Source organism: Lissotriton helveticus, chromosome 7 (genome assembly GCF_964261635.1).
Source record: "Lissotriton helveticus chromosome 7, aLisHel1.1, whole genome shotgun sequence".
Lineage (NCBI taxonomy): Eukaryota > Metazoa > Chordata > Amphibia > Caudata > Salamandridae > Lissotriton > Lissotriton helveticus.
In genome coordinates, this window is record NC_136068.1 from 1620408617 (window position 1) to 1620423996 (window position 15380).

The 15380-nt window shown below is 42.6% G+C and overlaps 1 protein-coding gene across 3 annotated transcripts in view; it reads left to right on the forward strand.

Moving 5' to 3' along the window:
- The window catches only part of SHANK1 (SH3 and multiple ankyrin repeat domains 1), a 1403433-nt gene that overhangs the window by 976312 nt on the left and 411741 nt on the right, over positions 1 to 15380 (forward strand). For all 3 annotated transcript variants that reach the window (XM_078655298.1, XM_078655300.1, XM_078655299.1), the window contains one exon: positions 13627 to 13751. In XM_078655298.1, the coding sequence (XP_078511424.1) occupies positions 13627 to 13751 (125 nt within the window). The remainder of the gene's footprint in view (positions 1 to 13626; positions 13752 to 15380) is intronic.

The following is a 15380-nucleotide window of genomic DNA, read 5'->3' on the forward strand; positions in this document are numbered from 1 at the left end:
GGGTGAGGACTAGGGCAAGGACAGTAGAGGGCAGAGGTCAGTAGCAGGAAAGAGGAGAGGAGTAGAGCGGGGAGGGTAGGGGGGTAGGTAGTTAGGTAAGAAACAAAGTCAAAGTCTTTCCATTCCCATTTGATGTCATTTAGTGTAGGGAGTAGATCCATCTTAGAGACCAACTCAGTTAACCAAAATGTCTGGGGCAGTCAATAAAACTGCTGTATAATTGTCCTGTACATTTAAACAAACTGCTACTGTTTCTGATGTTCAGCGCTGATCTCGGTAGGGCTCTCTCCTTAGTAGTGCCGATGTCAAACTTGCCTAGTTCACCAAGTTAGTGCAAATCGGTAGTGAGAATATATCGTTACTCGAGCGGTGCAGGTGCTGTGGCAAATAATTTATAGCAGTCTTGAATTATCGCTATCGGTAAAACTATCGCACTGTTATTGTGCCTCCGCCATATTAAAGTCAGGCAGTATAAGTAACCATCTTGTCTTCATGTTGCTGCCATGTTAGTGTCAGGCGTTATTCATAATGCAGGTTGCTGTTATTGCGCTCTTTTATAGGTGGGTGCTGTGTTAACACCATGCTTAATTAATTGCATTTGTTATTATGTAGTCATTAAGACCCGAGCATTAACACTGAGCCCCGTATTGCTTATGGAGCCGCCATCTTGAGTCATTGCTCTTATGGTTATTGTAACATGCGAAAGTTAGATGCAGCGTTGTAAATACCTTGCCGTGGGTGTGTCCGGTAGAGGTCTCGATGGGTAGAAATTTGATGGGCTAGGAAGGGTAATTAATTAATAATAAATTATATTAAAGTGAACATTGTTCGGACTGTTCGAACTCCGCCATTTTGATCGGTCGGGTTCCGGCTCAGCAGCTTATCGGCTCGGCAAGCACCTCCTGGTTGGATTCATTAGACTTCCAGGTCAACAATGCATCCCTCGGTCATTCCGCCACCCCTCCGGTGGTGTGGGAGAGCTGGGCTCATGTCGGGCTGGGTCGCCTCAGCTGGCGGTCCGAACACTGCAGCGGACCGCACAGCTTCGGTCAGGGCTTGTCTCCTGGACCGGTGCTCCCATTGTGGGACTCGATCCTCGGCAAATGTGTTCCCACTCAATCCAATTCACGTCGGACAGTGTGGACAATGTTGCCGTTCGGACTGGGCGGCCCGGATCCGGGTCATCTCGGGCACTTTTGCGCCGGCTCTGGAGACGAAAGTGGGTCCTGCCCAGAAGTCAGGGCACACTCTGGGCGCCGATGTGCCCAGAACAGAAGACTCGCCTCCCGTCCCTGGAATCCTCCCAAGGACCCCCGAGCCGCCACAGGAGATGCGGTCGAGCCTGGCCGGATACTGGGACGCAGTCCTCGGAGTCCTGGCTCCAGAACACTGAAGTCCGTTTCCGGTAGGTTTCCGATCGAGGCTTTGGATGTTGCTGCATGGATGTTTAAAGTTACGGGTTTCATTAGATCCTGGTTTGTGATGTCTTGTATTGGCGGAGGTAGTGCGGGCTGAGACAGGGATATTTAAATAAGTTTCGATCCCCAGTCAGCGGGCTGACGCTCGGACAGAGTGGTTAACAGCAAGTTGCAATCACTCAGAAAGTAGAGGATAGTTGTGTTTCGTAGCGGAGGGCTTCATCTGGGTAGAGCTGTCGAGCATGACGATGGAGTGTGGGGCATAGACAGGGATTTTCACTAAATTGTGATCCCAAGCCCCGGAGCTTCGGTGGGGAGCTCCAGCTCGACGGCCCCTAATGTCCTTTCTATCACATTGCACGTCACAATGTGCACACGATTTTAACGTCGCTCCCTTTGTGTGGCAGGATTCATGTATGGGGTTAGTATGTAAGACCTAACAGGGTATGCGCTATCGCCTACAGGATGTGTGAGATAAACATACATTAATCACTGCTATGTGTCACCATGGCGAATAGTTTTGAAATACAGTATTACATTGATTTACCCAGAAGATAACATCTCCAAAATCCCCCGCAAGTAGACGTCTGTGTATGCCACTGTGCCGGAAGATGTAGGCGTCATGTGCACTGCCAGGGTAACTTGCCACTATGTCAGTGATTAGTGTTGTGGAGTTGCATGTTACCTTTATGTTGAGTGAATGGTAAAATTTCCGGTTGCGATAGATATACTCATTCACTGCAGGGGGACATATGGGTACATGCATCCCATCGATACAACCAATCACATGTGGGAAATGTGCAACGTGATAAAAATCTAAATTTGGTTTGCATCAATTCCTGTGGTGTCGTGGGGAACCTGATGTGGTGGTGTATCCTCTGCAACATGGCATTTAGGAAACTATTTAAAAAATCACGATAGGGCACTTTGGGAGACCCCTCCAGCTGCAGCAATCACTCCTTGGAAGGTCCCTGAAGCTAGGAGATGCAGGAAAAACAGGAACTTCACATGGGTGGGTATGGCATGTGTCCTGCGGGTCTGCCGCTGCAGTTTAGGGTCTAACTCATCAATTAGATCTAAGTTAGCTGCAGCATTCAGCCTACATTTATCATAGATCTCCTCCTCTGTCTGCCCTAGCAATGCGACGCGCACTCTAAAGATCCACTCCTGGATCCTCCTTCTCCTCTGTGCTGCTGCTTTCAGCGTCATCCTCCTCGCCACGACGTAGAGCGCTGCCATAGTGAGACATTGTGATGCATTCTGGGACTGTTTTTAAATAGTTTGCTGGTGGTTTCCACCTGTATTTGCTTATGTATAATTTTTACCACCTTATTTGATTTGGTCTTGTTTAAGGAATGCAAATAGCTATTCTTGGCTTGTTCTGTATTTGCGAAAACTTGATACATTCCATTTTGCGATTTCTTAATTGCGAATTGCGCTTCCTAAAATACAAAATCGGTATTACCGATTCTGTATTTTATGAGGCGCTAAATTTGCGAAACCTATTTTGTGCGACTTTGCTTAATGCATCAGAACTAGCTATTTAGCAATCGGAAACCGCCTTTTTTACCGATTCGCAATGTTTCCAGTCGCAAATTAGCTTGATGCATGTGGGCCATAGTTAGGTAAAACTGTCAGTAAAAATATCATATTTTGGACTAGTTAAGCCACTGAAATTCACCAGTTATAGTTATCTCAAGTTACTATAATTCATGCTCTAAAGTAACTATAACTTGTGCCATCGCCATGCACAGTCATTTTTTATCAATGATGACATTTCAGGTTTCAGTAGGGATTATATCAATGCTGTCATCGAAATTATCATGAGCAATAGAATAAGTGAGGGTACAACCAGTGCATAGCGAGGGCACAAGTTTTAGTTACTTTAGGGCACAAGTTATGGGCACTTGAGATAACTAAAACTGGTTTTGTTATTTTACAACGTTATACTTTAACTAACATTTGTCACCTAACTACCGCCTTTATTAGGGCCTAACAAGAATCATCACAGATAAATACTACTCCCAGGGGTCTCATAGTGGGTGACCAACACCATTACCCTTGCTCACTATGATAACCCTTGCTGACTATAGTAAATGTGACCAAATACATTTCTAAGACCTGTAACAACAATGTGATTACAATCCACTGTTGGAAGACTAGTAGCTTTATCATAACCTTTTTACAATAAATAGGCCAAACCTATTGTATTTGTAATAAACTTTCATTGTCAACAGGACAGACCTATGGCATTGAGCATAGCATTTACCTGAACACCAATCATGTATATAGCTTTTATCACTGGTTTGTCACCACATCCAGCTCTGGCCTACTATACTAAGCATAAGCTTTCCCACAATGCAACCATCAGGCATACAGTCATAACATTGCAAATGTATGCAAAATCAAAGTTGGCAAAGAAAAATAGTATCTCTTCTAACGGGGCTTTCAGGGATTATCACAGTCCAAATTTTCATTACTCATTGTTTGTCGGAGGGGATAACCAACACCCCTGTGTACTAGGGCAATCTATGAGATTTCAGGTCACAAAAAATATCTACAGGCTTTAATTCTGAAAAATAATAATCCGCCCATAAATATCTATCGACACAAGCTTTTTACAATCAATAGGTCAGGCCTGCTGCCTTTAGCCTAACATAATAAATGATCAGATATATAGATTCTATTATTGGTGTGCCACCATCACCAACTTGAGACCACTTCACTGAGTGCAAGTTGTCCACATAACAATCCTCCAGCATACAGTTATACAAGTACAAATACATACATAATTACTGTTGGCAAAGTAAAATACTACCTCTCCTAAGAGAGACTTTTAAGGATTACCCTAGTGCATATCTTCTATCCCCTCAGTTTGCTAGGCTAGGTCACCAACACCAAAGCCCTTGCTTACTACAGTAATCTGTAAAATGTTATATAACGATGTACCTGCCAAAGGGCTTTAGTACAGTGTAATAACGATCCATCTTTAAAAGACTAATGGCTTTAACACATGCTTTTTGCAATAAGTAGGTCTGGCCTCCTGGCTTTGCCATAATGTTACTTAATAAACAGATAAAACCTCTGAACTCTGGCATGGTTCCCAATAAACTGAAAAGAAAAATGACCCTTTAACGTTGGCAACACCGGCATATTCTAGTGCACATAAACTGGTCACTGTGGATATATAGTGAATATATGTTGTATATGTTTGTGTTCACAGTTTTTTATATATTTATGTTTGTACTTTATATGAATATGTGCTCTTAATGTATAATTCTCATTAATCATGGTCTACAATAATTTTTTAAGTGAATTTGAATTAAAGAAAATCATTTTTTATTTTTTTTTAACGTAATTGTTTGGTTACACTGACTTCATTGCATCATGTCGTTTGGTATTAAGGTATGTTAGTTGTCAGACACAGTTGATTGCTTTGGGGATTGTTTCTACAATTCCGTTTCTTTCAATGCCACGACTTGCTAGAGCTGAGAGTAGACTTCCTTGTGGTCTCCTTAGAAGGGCCAGATTGGTCTGCCACTAGTCACAGTGCCACCCAGGTGTAGGACACTAAGGTGCGGGGCTCCCCTTCAAAGCCCATCTCGCTATCGGCCCCCGTTGACATCCGCTTTGGCTCCACAGACTATTGTCAGAGCTGTCCTTTACAGTTCCTTCCCAGGGAGTGATACACTACATCTTAGGCTGGTTAAGTCCTGATGGGCTCGTCTCTCTGTGGCCAGCAAACCAAGGTCCAAGAGCCCATGAGGTCGCGCTTGATGCCCCCGAAACAAATGCAATGGGTAGGTATTGCCTTTCTTTCCCCTGATGCGGCTAGGGTTCTCTAGTGTCCCTCTTTCAGAGGCCCCTTATGTTTGTGTGGGTACTCTGCGCTGGCTGCGACCATGTGATGGAAGGGGCCTGGCTGCAAGCTGTCTCCGTGGTCCCCCTGGTGTGCTAAACCGGGTGGTCTTCTTCTCTATCCTGCTGCGAGAGGATAAGGGAGCAGCCCCCCTCCAGCTTGGCACTACTTTCCTCCGGGTCACAAGCCCCGGCCATCCACTTTCTTTGCCGCTCACCTCGTTGTGCTGGGATAAGCCGGTCTCACCCCGATGCAATCCGACCTGTTCTCCTGATTAGGTGGCAGCCACTCATGGTTTGTGAGCTCGGTTCACACCTTGTAAAGTAATGATAAAGGCAAGTGCATTTAATCGTACTTTATTCCTTGTATAAACGACACACCGGTAAGCAAGGCAGCGCTCTGGTCACCAGCTCACAACATGGACCGCTGCAACTCTCATAATAACTGTCAACTCGGCTCAACTGTCATAGGACAAAGCCATCTGACGTAACGAATGCAAATGCGGGAAATCGCCCGGCAGGGACGGGGGCATGCAGGGGACAAAGCGCGATAGGAAAGACTATCAACGTAACACATCTCCTTCCCTAAGAAAGAAGGAAAAAAACATGAACTGTAGTAGAACACAAAGTCCTTGTACTTCATGGACCTGACCACCAGGCGTCCATGTCAACCGTGGGACTGGTTTCTTCCCCGTTGTAGTCATTTGTGATAAGTCCCACATCAGACCTCTTGTCGTTCTCTGTTCCAGAATCACTGGTGTTGTCCCTGTCGACAGGGTCCATACCTTCCGGAATGGCTTCCACCCAGTCCTGACCTTCCTTCAACGTGGGCGATTTAATTCCGCAAAAGGAGTCGGCATAGTCCTCAGATCCCCTGAACTCGTGCTTCTCCATAGACTCTATTTGCATCCAGTTCGCTCCCAAGTCCACTTCTGGGTGTGGACGTTGTAGGTGTTTTTGTGTCCCTTCACTTACGTTCTCTGACTCCTCATAGTACAACCAATCATAGTAATCCACTTTGTTGTTGCACTCTAGTTCATCCAGACACAAGTCCTCTTCTTTCCCCTTGGGTTGTGTTGGTATACATTGTCTCTTTTCAACAACTACACTCTCTTCCACTTTTACTCCTTTACCTTTCCTGATCTCGCATTCTTTGCTTTCGTGTTTATCATCAATATTTCCCTTGTAAGTACCTTGTTTTGTTTTGTTGTTTTCCATTGTTGCTTCACTTGTTCTTTCAGCTCTACTTGCAGTTTTTTCCATCCGTCATTGTCCTTTGCTTATGGTGTCATCTCACTCAACAACACAGAATGGTTATATTGTGTTCTTTAGTTTTGAGCCTACCAACTCACTTGTTCAGAATCGTTGGGATTTAGTGTTATTCCTAATTTACTCTGCTCTTCCCATCCCAGTTCCGAAAGTCCTTTTTTCCGAAATGTATACCTTACTCCTGGTACTTCTCTCTTTGAAACTCAATTCCATCTCCCTGCATCCAACCAGGTGAATTTTTTCACCTGTGTATGTTTTCAGGGTTAAATTGGCTTCCCTTAACACTTCTCCTAGTTTTCCTGCCAATTTACTTTTCCACACATTCTTGTTTACAATTGTGCAATCTGACCCAGAATCAGCGACCATATCAATGTCCACTCCACCTATGGTGATGACACACTCAGGTTTTTTTACATACTTTTTTTCCTTCTCATTGGTATCTCCATCTGTTATGATGAGCGCACATAGGTTGTGTTCCGACTCGTCCGATGATTCTAATTCTTCTTCCTCGCTCACTTCAACATAACTCATTTTCTCCTTTACTCTCCTGTAGCACACCTTCTGAGAATGACCTATCAGTCCACATTGGGTACATTTACTGTTCCTTGCGGGACATCCCCAATTATCTGCCAAGTGTTTTTTGCTTCCACGTCTGAAACATTTTAGATCTTTGTATTTTCTAGTTTCACTTTTTATATCATTATCTTCATCCTTTACATTTTTCCTTATTAAGTGCTTCTTCCTTCTTCCACTTACTTTAGCTACTATTCCTGTTTCTTCCTTTTTATACTCGTCCTCTTTTACGACTGCTTTTGCACAACGACCTGTTAATTCTTTTTTCTTTACTATTTCGATTACTTCCTTGAGTGGTTTCTCTCCTTTAGCCCATAATGCATCCTGTATGTCGGGATTAGCCGCACACATTACAATTTGGTCTCTTATCAAGTCATCATGCATGTTCTCGAATTTGCATGTCAGAGCCAAATTTTTTAAAGCGGAGACATAGTCTTCCATACTTTCTTCCTTCCCTTGTTTACTCCTATAAAATGTATATCTGTTAAATGCTACACACACAGTTTGCTTGTAATAATTGTCCAAGACTTCCATGGCATTATTGAACACATCTCCTTCATTTACACCACGTGTTTTTTTTGTAATGTTGTTGTACACCTTCAGGCCACCTGCCCCTAAACAGTGTAGCAGTATCTTTTTCTTTTCTTCAGCCGGTAAAGCTTCTTCTGGTTTGTCAAAAGTTGTTATGTAATTATTGAAGAATTCTCTCCATTCCTCCCATTTTATTTCCGGTTCCCCTTTTCCTTTTAAGAATGATTATTGGGGTGGTAGATTGTATATGTTGCCTGTTGCCATTTTGATATAGTTAGGATTTTTTTTTTAAATGGACCTCTTAATTTCTTATTCTTATTTTATTTTATCCTATTACAGTTCTTCTTTTTTTTTCCACACACGTGCTTTTTTTTATTTATAAAGATCTGTGCAGTGCTGTTTATGCTTCTTTTCAGTTTCACCTCACGCTATTATTTTCCTCATTCACGTAACTGGCTCGGTGACTTCCTCACTCAATATGGCTCCCAGACGTCAGTTACGTCATCACGTTTACTCCGTATGTGCGCTGGAGATCTGAGCCGAGTTTTTCCTCACACGCTTGCCGCGTCTTCTCAAATCAGTTTCATTCACGGTTACAGGGAAGTAACTGTGTTCCCTCACCGATCACTCTACCTCCACCCAGCATTCACGGCTCACCTCATTTTCAATTTCGCAGATGCCAACTTCTTTAGCTTCAGGTCTTCCTCAGTTTATATTTGTTTCCTTCGAACACCCAAAGTTCAATCTTTAATCTTAAAGATCCGGTGACATCGCTTTTATCTTTCAAAAATAGGAAGGTTTTGTCCGACACCACCGTTTTCCGGAAACGACAGTGAAGGGGTTAAGGATTGAATGATATACTACTCGAGTGTCATGATATAAGACCACCAACGTATGGGCGCCATGTAGCGGGAATTCCGTTCTCCTACAGAACTGTGCATAGAGATTTGGAACCTCAGTGAATTAGGATGACCCAAAACTCACCTCAGTACCCAAAATTCCCTTACCAAGCTAGCTACAGTGTCTCATTGGTCATAACAAACTCCCAATGTTTAGACAAACCAGAACATGAACTTACAATACCTCAGGTAACGTGGAACACATGAGCACTCTTTAGGTATACAATCATTACAAACCAGAACGTGGAGTAAATGAGGACACATGCATATTTGAAATATTTATTTACTAATGCCGTTTTCTCAAACGCAGTATCTTAGATAATACAAGGAAACATATTATCAGAAGCAAAGCTATCAGCATAGTTACTAGTCCATAGAAAGCAAAAGGTGACAGCATGCTAAAATGCTGTAATGAATAGGAGTTAACAACACCTCATTCTCACCCTTCCTAACTAGCATAGAATATTATATCTATGAAGGTCCCTTTGGGTTTTAGCAGGGCGGGCCCATACCTCAAGATCCTAGTGTGAAGGGATCACATCATCTTCCACCAGCTCTCTGCATGCGAACCGCATCAAGTGTATTACGTGTGCTCTAAGCAAAGCAATATGAAACGCGTGTAAAGCCAGATTTTGGCAGCAGCTGCATTCATATTATGTCTAGGAAGGTGCGAAGATCAGACCTCACAACAACACTGTGTCGAGTTATCCTTGGAGGCTTCAGCACACCCTGTACAGACATATTTTACCAAGCAAAGCTGATAGCAGAGCAATAACATATTATTCTCATGTAAATCACAACGCTCTTCTAGGTTGAAAGCTAAAATAACAATTATGTGTTGTGTGCAAAAGCAGCAAAAGGAAAAATGGCGTTTAAACTTTTAATAAGCTCATGCTAACTTAACACGGTCTATAGGTAAGCAGTAACTATATGACACCGCTAGATCCGACACCAGAGCTCTGGTGTAAGTGACGTCCGGCCGCTAAGTGTAGGCCCCGCAGGCTTGCGACCCCACTTGCTCCTGCCGCTATCTCCGCACTCTGCCATTCTGCTCCTCGGCGTTCACTCCATGCTGGCTCGCCAGTGCGGTACGGTCACTCCGGAGGCCGGTTCCAGGGTGCTCTGACGGGCCGCAGAGCCCCAGATTATAGAGGCCCGCAGCTACGCGCACTCCAGCCACCGCGTGTGTCCCGGGCACTTCAGCGTCTCAGTAAGCGTCTCGTTTAGGCGACGCCGTTGCTTCCAAGTATCACAAACCAGTTTGGGTTTGTCAGGATGCAGGATTCGATCGCATTCCGCCCTTTGTGCTCAGTCTGCCTGGTGGAAATTGCGGTTTCGGGCCAACGGCGGGCAGGAGTGAAGAAACAGCGTTCTAGCTCGCCGCCATCTTGACCACGCCCCAACAATTTTCTTTGAGGTTTTGTGGTTGGCGGTAAAAACAGCCAGTGACCGTCCACCAAACGTTTTATACACTGAAAGAAACCACTGTGACGGCATTTCCTTTCAATGTACATAACAGCTCTAAATCTGGTGGATGATAGACCGGAAGGGTGATTAAGGTAATGTCCTTTGCCAACCTGACGAACTATACTTTGTCCTAAGTTCTTTCTCTTTAGAGGTCAAAGGCCATTCAGACAGCTATTTGTACGTCTAACCGATAATTGTGGGAGACAATAGAAGCACTCACAAGGGAAAATTCAACTTTGTGATTATAAAACTTGAATTACAATGATAAATGGATTAACTGACATTTGAAATTACACCATTATGAGTAGCTCAGAATTTAGGGTCTGTATTTTGGAGCTGAAATCAAAGATTATAACCAGTACCTCTCAACCCTGCCTCCTCCAAATCCAGGCATTATGATTAAAAGTCCACCGAATGGATAATAAGCGAAACCAGGAACATTGTCTGTTACAGCGTTCTGGCTCCCGATTACAGAGACTTTTCTGTGTAAATTTTTCACCTGCTGTTAGCTATTCAATGATGCCACCAGACTATGGTTGATTATACAGTCTACACTAATGACCTAATAAATTGGCCTGGTATTTCCATGGACAGTGGCTTTAGGGGCAGGAGCAATGGCTCGTTCAGAAACAGGTGGAGCAGTATCTCCTGAAAAAAACAAGGATTACAGCACACTTCCGCAGTACTGTTTCTTGTGTGCTACCCGGTTTTTCTTTCTTTGAAAATTTGACATCAAATAGTCTTAAGAGTCACGCAGTCATTTGTAAACTGGAGCCTACCATCTAAAGGGATATTGCGCAGGGCCTGGTGCACCTTCTACCTTTGGTTCCTTTCATGTAGACCTTCTGTCAATCTCACAGCAGCATTCTCCACTCTAGAATCTAGTTGGTATGTTCAGGATGTGGATAACCTCATGTTAAAGTAATTATTGTAATCCTATCTGCAGTTGCTGTAAACACTTTGTTGTGGCCAGAGTTTGGAATTAGTGGCAGCATTGGTTGTAGCCTGAAATTAACAACCCTGCTTTCTGCACCTCCCAAATTCTCAATCTTTGATATTAGGGTAATAAATAATGTAAGAAAATTGGCAGTCCATTAAAGAAAAAGATCTCTACCTTTCCAGCACCATTTTTGAGCAAGAAATGTTTACCACACGTAAACCTGCTGCCAAGCAACTGTCAAAGCACTCTTACTGATCTGCTTCTCAGAACACCACAACTTTGATTTGAATATTGAATATGCAATGAATGGCTAAGTACACCAAAATAAACAAAAAATATGAGTCAGCGGTTTCAGGTAAATAATAAATAGGATAGGGGAAATCAGTGGGTCTGATGGGACGGCATTCAGTTGTGGAAATTGGTAGCATGTCAGTTCAGCCTCAGTTATGGGTGCCATGCTGGTGATAGTTGATTGCTTATCTGTTCACACCTGTGTTCAATTTCAGGTTGGTATTGGTAGTTTTTTTTGTCTTCCATTCATTGTGTTTTGACACTGGGATACGGGTGGTTGGTTACTAATCTCAAATTCTATTTTTGGTACCCGGCTGGTAGAGTTTCTATTCTCATCTCTTCATACCCTGCTTTTGGTGTTAAATTATGTATTTTGATGTCCTTTCTATTCAGCCTATGGGTTTGCTATTCGTTTGGCCAGTTTGGTTCCTTGTCTCTTCAGCCTCTGTGGTTGATTCCAGCCTAATAAAAGTTGCTTTTTCCTGTCACTGTTTCTTGATTTAGGTGATAGGCTATTAATTATTCATTAATTATTTATTGTTTAAGTTAATATAAACCATAATGATATCCCAATAAAAACTGTAAGAACAATTATAGTAACATTTACGAATTTCTTCGTTCTTTAATTTTTATCAGGTTGGTATTGTTACCAGTTAATTTTATGCTTTGTTAAGAACATGGCTGCTAAGCTGGCCCTCTCCCGCCCAAACTTCAGCTCCTCTACCCTAGCATTAAGGGATCTACACTGGCTACCAGTGCACTCGCGCGTAATGTATAAAGCGGCTTGCCTAGTATTTAAGGCGGTCCACCGGCAGGGCCCAGTGCCATTGCAAAATATGTTTGCTTGGTATTCTGCCTCGCGGCCCCTTCGCTCCTCTTCGGCTCAACTGTTGGTGGTTCCAAGGTTTCAGAGAGTAAGGATGGGCGGCCGCTCGTTCAGTGTCGCAGCGGCCAAACTCTGGAATTCCTTGCCACTCCCCTTAAGAAGTCTGGGGGACTATCTTCTGTTTAGGAAAGCTTTAAAAACCCATCTCTTTCCTAGAGTTGGCTGAACAATGGAAGTGCTAGTGACCGGAATTCAAGCGCCAGGATGCCCTTGGGGCGACAGGACCGCGCTATACAAGTATACAAAATAAATAAATAAATAAAATTAATTAATCAACGGCATCCTAGAATAATACCGTACTGTCATATGAAACATAGTTATGTTAATAGTCGTCTCCACCTTAAATACGCTAATAAAAGTTAGTAACCAACCCTCTCTTTTTATGATGGGCTGGTACCAGTTGGTTGTTTGCCATTCGTTTGTGTTGGACAGGTGCAGATTGGTTTCTTCTGTTCTGGGTGTCTGTGTTTAGTGTCTAAATTACTTTATATCATCTTATTATGTTATCTTTTGTTGTGTGAACTACGGCCTTCTGCTTTCTGATTTCTTCTGACTCTTGTTGATACAAGGCTGGTGCTCATTAGTTACTTTTCCCTCCTGTGATTGCTCGTGTCTTAGACTCATATAAATAGGGTCCTTTTCACTGCAGCTTGCATTTTGGGTTAGAGTGGTAAAAGTTTGTTCTTTGTCTCTCCAACGCCTGTTTTATTGGTAGGTTGGAACAGGGTGATTTCATCCTTTGAGTCCCTGGAGTGATGTCAGGATGCTACAAGTTCGTTCTTTGTCTCTTCTTTCTCTGCTTTGATTTTAGGCTGTTTCAGGTTGGTTTCTAGTGGTTTTTGGGTCTTTTGCACCCTTTAGGTCTATTCGAGGGTTTGTACATGTTGCTTGCCCATCTCCTCAATCCATATTTTTGGGGGCACTTTGGTACACTTAGGGCCTGATTCTCAAAGGTAAACTTACACTTTTTTGTAAGTATACGATTGTTTGGTATTCACAAACGTATTTTACTAGTAGTATATTTACAACTGAAAAGTCTCCGCACAAAAAAGTAGACAAAATAAAAGTCCTATATTTTTACTTGTGGAGACTATGCAGGTGCAAAGATACTATAAGTGAAATACCTTTGTGAACAGCAGACAGTCATAAACTTACACAAAACTGTAAGTTTGCCTGTGAATCAGGCCCCTGTGTTTTTTATGTCTACAGTTCTTGTTTTGTTTAAGGTTTGGTATATATTTGCCTCATTGCTTGTTTTCTTTGGTTTGATTTCAGGCATTTTCCATTAAGTTCCTAGTATCTCCATGTCTTAGTGAGTTAATTTTTCCCCGTCACCTTATGTTGCCTTGATGCAGTTGGATGGAGAAATTGTCCCTCCTTCCAGTGTTACTCTGAAAAGCGTTTTATCACTTGACTTTTTCTTCCCAGAGGTTGGTGTTGATCCCGCCTCAGTGTGACTCAATGGTGTAACCAAGTTTATTTATGCTTTTTCAGCTCAAACTCCGATTGAAGAGTTCACCCCTACGCCAGCGTTCCCAGCCCTACAATACTTGGAGTCTGTGGACGAGGGTGGTGTTGCCTGGCGCGCAGGCCTCCGGATGGGGGACTTTTTGATTGAGGTAACTGATGCATTTCTTGGTCTTCTGTCTATGTTCACATAAAGTTTTTTTTTATCACATGTGTCTGTAGTGCAGTAACCTCAAGAAACCTAGGGTCATATTTAGAGTTTGGCAGACGTCCCTCCTGCCGTATTACAGGTGCATTTTAGTCTATGATAATTCAGAAGCCCGGATATTAACTGTTTCTTAACAAAGTATCACATTCGCCAAACTCTAAATAAAGTTGTTAGTAACTTCACTGGCACATTGATGGCAGTGCATGCATGTTACACAGCAACCTCACTCAACTTATTCACATCAATGATTCATCGGTTGCAGTAGATGGGTACTTGTCTAGTGGCAATAACATCTGCCTGGAGGGTTAATGAGCTTCAGCCTCCCTATCTTATGGTAAACTTAAGTTTAATAGAGAAAAAATCCTAACTTTATGACTTTAGGTATTCACAAAGTGTGTTTAGGAGTAGTAAAGTTAGGATTCCTAACTTTACTACTCCTAATTGCCCTTTGTGAATACCGAAAGTCGTAAAGTTAGGATTTTGTCTCAGATTACTTTTGTGAATCGGGCCAATTGTTTGGATGCTAGAGTCGAACTAGGGACTAGTTAATGGGGATAATCACATTGACTTTAAAGGCTTAATTTAGGGTTTAGCAGGCAGTAGTCCTTCAGTCAGGGTGGTGGAGGACATTATATTGCTACCCCGATGTAGTACTTCTTGCAAGATAAAGAAATCACTGCCAGTAGTAATCTCTGTACGTTTAGAGGAATGGCCATCATGACGGTTCATCTGAAAGAACAAAAAGTTTGGTGGACGGCTATAAGCTTTCCAGCAGTGGCGCCAGCGGGGTCACCACCATTGGAAAACTGACGATCAGCCTGGCGGCTGTATAGGGTACTCTGTCATGTTTGGTACGAAGTACACTGTCGGGCTAAATCTAATTCTCGGACAAAGAATATTTTATCTGCCATTACTTCTAAAATGTCACCAGAGTATACTAAAGCCAATTAGGAGACGAGGCATCTCTACTTCCTTCCCGTCTTATCTGATTAAATGTGTTTTGTTTGTCTACAATGCAGTGTATTTGTACGATATCCTGTGTGCCTTCCATAATTGTGAATATGAATTGAAACCTTTGAATATGTGCTTGTATGTGCATGTAGATACAAGGACTTGAATGTCTTTTCATTGAACAATCAAGATACCATAGGGAGTTGGGTTTGATGGAAAGTGTTTCCGATACGGGGGAGATAATGCAGGTAGTCTGCATATTTTTATTTAGTTGTTGCAAATTATTTAGATTTATCTCTGATATAGAGAAATTCTTGTCTATAGTTATGAATGCCCCGCTGACAATAACTCCTGCGATTATGTTACTCAAGATGTGGCCTGCTAACAGTTAATTGAATGTATTACATAAGCATCGATATTTGATATTTTTTTTCTATGTCCGATGCTCGTCTTTGTATTGCTTCTGAATGGCTTCAAAGAGACCCCCAGCATTTGAGCTATGGCGGGCTAAAATGTATAACATATATAAGTTAGAATGGAGTTTATTTGCTGTTAAAGGGGTTTAAAAACGTCAGATTGGTCTCAGCATTTTGGGGTCTTTTCGTGATCACTTTGAATCTTG